General features: G+C 60.4%; 2 protein-coding genes across 2 annotated transcripts; both read left to right on the forward strand.

The window, feature by feature from the left end:
- Positions 1 to 725: 725 nt before the first annotated feature.
- Positions 726 to 2,471, forward strand: LINJ_26_1380 (conserved hypothetical protein; the record flags this gene model as incomplete). The annotated part of the gene is made up of 1 exon (XM_001470443.1): positions 726 to 2,471. One exon carries the CDS (start codon positions 726 to 728, stop codon positions 2,469 to 2,471), a length of 1,746 nt encoding a protein of 581 aa, XP_001470480.1.
- Positions 2,472 to 4,026: 1,555 nt separating this feature from the next.
- LINJ_26_1390 (conserved hypothetical protein) lies at positions 4,027 to 5,637 on the forward strand (the record flags this gene model as incomplete). The annotated part of the gene is made up of 1 exon (XM_001470444.1): positions 4,027 to 5,637. The coding sequence occupies one exon, from the start codon at positions 4,027 to 4,029 to the stop codon at positions 5,635 to 5,637; it is 1,611 nt and encodes a 536-aa protein (XP_001470481.1).
- Positions 5,638 to 6,290: the final 653 nt, after the last annotated feature.

Below are 6,290 nucleotides of genomic sequence, written 5' to 3' on the forward strand. Positions count from 1 at the left end.
TCTCTACCCCTCGCCCATCCCCCTCCCTCCGCTGTCCAGTCCGCTCTCTGCGCGGAACGCTTCACTCTGAGAGTGTTGCCACGCGAGAGTGCGCTCCCTAGCGCCAAAGTATTTTCATAGTTTCACCGCTTCTTCATTTGTGTGCCGTCGCCTCGCATCCTCCCTCCTCCCCCCTTCCCCCTTCTTTTTTTTTGGTCCCTCGTGCCTCACCGCTTGAGCTCGCTGTCGTGGGTGGCGGTGCACCTGCGCTACCAGCAAGTCCGTGGCCAAAAGCCGAAGGCGGCAGAAGAAGCAGAAGAAGCACGAGGCGGGGGGGTGAGGAAGCGCCTCCTCAGAAAGCATACTGCTGCTGCTGCTTTGTTTGCGTTTTCTTTTGTTACTCCTCAGGCCAAGTCATCACCCCCTCCCCTTCCCATCTCTTCCTCCCTTCCCCCTCTTCCTCTCCGCAGCGTCGCGCTTAGTCGCGGCACTCATCCACTAGTCCTTCTCTGCGTGTATCTTCTCAAGGGCGTTCATCCGCACCGGCAACTTCCTGCGTCTATTCCCTCCCCTCGCCTCCCTTCTTGCGCCCCCATTCGCTGTGCTCCTGCGAAGCGTCGTCGTCGCCGCCGTCCTGCCGCCTTCTTCACCTTCGCCTGTTTTTCCTTCGCTTTGTATCCCTCGCTCTCCCTCTCGTTGCCCCCCCTGCCCCTTCGCCTCCCCTTATACGCGCACATACGCCAGAGATGGGCGCAGGTGGCGTCTCACCGCAGTCCCGCGGAGTGGCGTTGTCACTCACGACAGGCGGCAGCTCGAGGGCGGCTGCCACCACTGCGAGAGCGAATCCACGTCGCCGAGCGAGCGCACCTAGGGCTGCAGGCACTAGCGGCGCCGCAGCAGCAGCTGGAACCAAACCCGGGGCTGCCATCTCGTACATGAAAGGCGACACGCTCCGTGTCATTGCTCGCCTTCTTAAGCCAGGTGAGACGCTGTCACAGGAAGTGGGGCGAGTGATGGAAGGTGCGCTGATCACTGGGCACAGCATCCCCCCTCCGCCGCCGGAGACGAAGAAAGAGGGGACGGTGTTCGGGTGGTTCGTCGAGGACCTAGAGCGGCCAGGCACGTGGGAGCCGTACGCGAAGGAGTCGGCAGACCGTCTGGAGGACGCCTTCTTGAACATGCGCGGCACGTGCACGGTCGTCATGAAGAAGCGCAGCTACACCGTGGACCTTCATACAATGCAGCAGCTGCCGGCGGCGTCGGCTGGAGCCGCCAGCACGTACCCCGCGCAGCAGCAGCAGCGCACCCGGGAGGTGAAGCGGGTGCCGGTAGTCACCTATACTGACCCCAACACCGGTGAGGTGAAGGTGCAAGAGGCGCTGCTGAAAATGGTGGACCCTTTCATGGATGAAGAGGAAGACAACGACAATGGACAGCCGCAGCAGATCGCCGAGGGTGCTGGCGACGTCATCGGTGCTGGTGCTGATGGTGCTGCCGTAGCCGCCGAGCTCGAAGCTGGTCATCTGCCACATCTCATTCGGACAGTTGTGCCGCACAGCTCGCCCATCTACACGATGGAATGCACTCCGGACGTGCAGCAACTTTGCCCGGAAGCACGTGCCGTCGTCGATCCTGCTGGGGGTGCGCTGGTGCTCTCTAGCGGGCGTGACCGGCAGCTGCTGGAGTGGAGCATTGAAACCAGCACTGTCATCACGCGCTACGAGGTGCCTGGAACCACGTCCAAGAACTCGGTGTTGACGGCGAATTACTCTTGCACGGCCAAGTGGATGGTGGCTGGGCTGGACGACTGCACCGCGCGCCTGTACGCCATCGGCAATCCGAGCGAGGTCTATCGCCTGGAGGGGCATACGCACAAGGTGTACGGCGCTGGGGTGCTGGTCGGCGACGCGCAGGCCGCGACGGCGAGCATGGACTGCCATGTGAAGGTGTGGGACATCGCGACGGGGGTCTGCGTGCGCAGCACGGTGCCCCACAAGTCCCACATCTTTGCTCTTAGGCCTCACCCAACGGACCCCAACGTTGCCCTGACCGCTGGCGAGGACTGCAAAGTCTGCTTGCACGACTTCCGCCGAGGAAACTCCGTCGCGGCGGTGTTCACGGGGCCCGATCGCACCATCTGGGACGTGGACTGGAATCCTGCTAACATAACCTTCGCGGCGTGCGGCATGGACTGCACCACGCGCATCTTTGACCCTCGCGTCAGCACCACGGCCGTTAAGATGTTGCGCAGCCACAGCCGCGCGGTGCACAGCATCAAGTACACGCCGCAGGGGCGAGGGGTGCTGTCGTGCAGCAAGGACTCCTTTGTGAGCCTGGCGGACACCACCAACTGGAGCGTGCAGTGGCAGGCCAAGGCGCACACAACGACTGTCTTTCGTGTGCGCTATCACGCTGGCAAGTCTGTCATGGTGACGGCTGGGTCGGACTCCAGCGTGAATGTGTGGAGCTGGGGGGAGCTGACCCAGCTCTGAGCGCAACGGAGAAATCACGAGGAACGAATAGTGAGAAGCGTCTCAGAAAACGACTACGATATCACATGTATGCTCAGTGTACGCGTCGCCTGCGTTTCTGAAAATGGTGCCCCTGCTCGTCTGCCTGTACATATGTAGGTATATGTATACATATATATATATATATGTATACATGTGTGTGTGTGTATGTGTTTATGTGTACACGTTTAGATATTGTTCTTGCCGGCTGGCGCCTTTGATTAGGTGCAAGCGGCTCGACGGCAAAGCGTGGAGAGACGAATCGGTATGCACGCACGCCGCGCGAACACCCGGACACACCTGCTCTTCTCTTGATGTTGCCTCCTCCTGTGTGTGCGTCCGTGCGTGCGTGTGTGCACATGCCATTGAATGATGCGGCGTTCGTCGAAGAGCGGATGGCAAGAAGACGAAGCAGAGAGAAGATCAACAGACTTCTCTTTTTTCTTTGTGTGTTTGTGTGTGAACCCCTGCTCATTAGACCCCCACCCCCATCCCCGACCCCGACACCTCCGTTTCACCCCAGCAGAGGCTCGAACTGCATTCTTCTCCTTCTCTCTTTGTATACTCCTTCTCTCCTTCACTTTGTGTCTACCTCTCCTCCACTGCGAAGTCACATAGCTCGTCATGGTGAGGAATTCTGCTCCCCTCGCCTGTCCTCTCGCCCTCCTCGTGTGGAAGACAAGGCACGCTGCAACGCGGAACCCCACAGCGCTTCGCATCAGCGCGTGTGTATGGTGCGCCGCTCCGCTCACTTTTCACACAGAGACACCTCTCTGTGAGTCCGCCAACCACCTGACCGCTTTTTCTTTTTTGTTCTGCTCTGTTTGTGTTGCTGCGCTGTTTTCTCCCCCCCCCCCCGCATGCGCCTCCTCCTCCTCCCCTCGACTCCACCCTCCCCTGCTCTTGCGCCTTGTCTCTCTTTCTCTCCCTTACCCTCAACAGCGCAAGCATGTGCGCTCGCGCACACGTGCTCGTACACGCGATCCCCACAGCCGCCCCCATCCCCAAGCATTCGCCCCAAGCCTGAGAAAGGGAGAAACCGAAACCAAAAGCGAGAGGAAGCAAAACAAGGCACGTCGCGCACGGTCACAGGGCGCTAACAGCCTGCCTGTGCCTGTGCCCGTGCCCGTGCCCGTGCCCGTGTGCGTAGTCGCGCATCCGGTGGAGCATTCGAGGGCGCGAGAATGTTGGTTGGGTGTCGGCGTTAATCACACACACACACACGCGTGCGCGCAAGCAAGCACGTCTTTGTCTCAGTCCCGCACGCTCTGTCGGTGTGCAAGCTGGGGTGTTATTCTTGTCACCTTCGTCCTCCTTCCTTCTGTCGGTCTTTCCCCCAACGCAGGATCGCTTGCCTGCTGTCCCGCTTTCAGGTGTGTGTGCGGGGTCCCTCTCGGGCTGCTCGTTGGATCGTTGCCAAGCCACTCCTTGTGCCTCCCTGTGTGTGAGGACACCCTCTTCGCCAACCTTGACCCCCGCGTCGATCATTTTCAGTTTTCCGTCGCAGAAGATTCACAGGTAACCCACGCACATAGTCATGCTGAATCATCGCGTTGTGCTCTTCGCGGCTCCTATGCACGGGGTGGAGCTGGCAGGACTGCTGTTCACCGACTACCTCCGCAGCTCGCTGTTCCAGATGGACATTGCCGAGGCACTGAGCGACGTCAACGGATGGTTTTCCTTCTTTCGAAGCGGCTTCAGTCCTTCCACGCTCCTGAGCTTCTACAGCCGGCTCATCAGCGAAAGGCTGTTCTTCCGGCTTCTGGAGTGCGGGGTGTCAGTGTTGTGCATGTACAGCGAGTCGAGGCTGTGCCAGGACGCGCTTGTGTTTCAATACGTGTACCCCATTGTGCGCGACTACCGCTACGGTCGTCTGTGGTGCACGCGGCTACTTCGCTTCGTGGGGGGGCTCCTCTATCCAAGCTTCCTGCGACAGTCCAGAGGGGGTTTCAGTGCGAGTAGCGGCAGCAGCGGCACCTCATGCGTCACCGCGAACAGTTTGACAAGAGGCGGCTCCGCCTCCAGCGCGACACCGCGGCCTTTCTCACAGTCGGGCTTGGTGGACGTTGACGTGGCCTTCTACCGCAACCCGCCGCGGCCCTCGCGGGTGAAGCCGTTTGATGGGATGCCGGAGCCCTGCCAGGAGGCGCTGCGCTACTACCTCCACTGCTACCAATCACGCCCTCTCTACACCATCTTCGTCAGCGGCTTCATCGCGGACGTGACGCTCCTCGTGACGGAGCAGATCATCTGGGGCTCGTACTTTTGCCAAGAGCGCGCAAAGCGAACCTCGCGCTGGCGAATTCTGAAGCCCTACTTCGCTGACCTGGCGGCGGTGTCGGTGCAAACGACTTTGGTGTACGCGGCTCGCGCATTAGGCGTCTTGCTTGGGCAGAAGCTCTCGCGCGAGCCCACCGGCGGCGGCATTTTCTGGGGAGAACGCGTGACGCTGCTGCTGCTGTCGCCCGGCATTCAGCATGTGAGCCTCATCGCGGGGCGCGCTGTTCGAGACGCCCTCGAGCGCCGCCACCCCCGCACCGTCGAGGACGAGTTGGAGGACAAGCGAGTCGAAGAAGAAGCCGAGGAGGCTGCGCGGGCTCAGGCCGCTGCAGCTCACGCCGCGTTCGCCTTCACGTCTGTCCCCCTCGGCAGCGCCTCCAGGCGTGCGGCGAACGGTCCTGGCGGTGCCGGTGTAGGAGGAGGCGCTCGGGATGCAGGCCACGGCGGAATCTGTGAGCGCGAGGGCACCAACTACTACGAGGTGCTTGGCGTGACAATGCAATCGAAAGTGGCAGACATCAAAAAGGCGTACCGGGCGAAGGCGCTGCTCAATCACCCCGACCGTGTCGGCAAGGACCCGGTGGCGCAGGAGCAGGCGCGACAGCAGATGTCGGCCATCAACGAGGCCTACGACACGCTTCTGGACTCTGAGAAGCGCGCGCAGTACGACGCGATGCGCCGCTTTTCTGAAGGCCCTGAATTTCTCAAGAGGCTTGAATCCATGACAACAGCACAGCTGGCTGCAGTGAGCACGGTGGTCGTATTATGCTTAGGTACGCTGACTGCTGCGTCGGCGTACGGTCAGTATCTAACCATCTTTCAGCGGATGACGTCGTTGGGACGCGGCCCGCTGATGCTGTTCTCTTAACATACGGTGTCGCTGTTGCTGTAATGTGCGATATGGAGGAAGGCGCGCATCGGACGTTCTCCCCCTCCTCATCACGTCGCGTGAGAGATCTCGCACGTGCCGCCCGTGTATTCTCTCGCGTTTCTTCTTACCACACATCACCATCCTGACTACCGCCACCATCTCCAACAGGAGCTGGATGGGGGAGGAAGCCGCGCCGCCAGCCCGTCATCTGTTTCGAGCTCCTTGCAAAGGTATCGGGCAGGGTGCGTGTCCGTTCGGCAAGTTTGTGTCTTGTTGCTTTCTTATGTTTTGTTGTTCACAGAACGCCTCCACGGTTGCTATTTGCTTGTTTTCTTTGTTGTTGGTGTTTGTGGGGGAGGGGAGGAGGGCATCATCCTACGCATACGTGCGCACGCGCGTGCACAGGCGCAAGCACGTATGCGCAGAATGATGTCTACGCCTCTGCGGAGAGGGAAACGGAGGGGAAAGGGATGTAGGCGTAGCGCGAAGGTGAAGACGTGCTCGTAACGTGGCAAGAACGAAAAGGAGGAGGGACGAAAATTGTCGCCCTTCCCATCCCACACACGCAGACGCATCGCTCTCGCTGTTCTCCATCGACATGCGCTCGTGAGGCCTCTTTTCTGCCAATGCACGTTTCTCTTGAAGACGGT

This window comes from Leishmania infantum, chromosome 26 (assembly GCF_000002875.2).
Source record: "Leishmania infantum JPCM5 genome chromosome 26".
Lineage (NCBI taxonomy): Eukaryota > Euglenozoa > Kinetoplastea > Trypanosomatida > Trypanosomatidae > Leishmania > Leishmania infantum.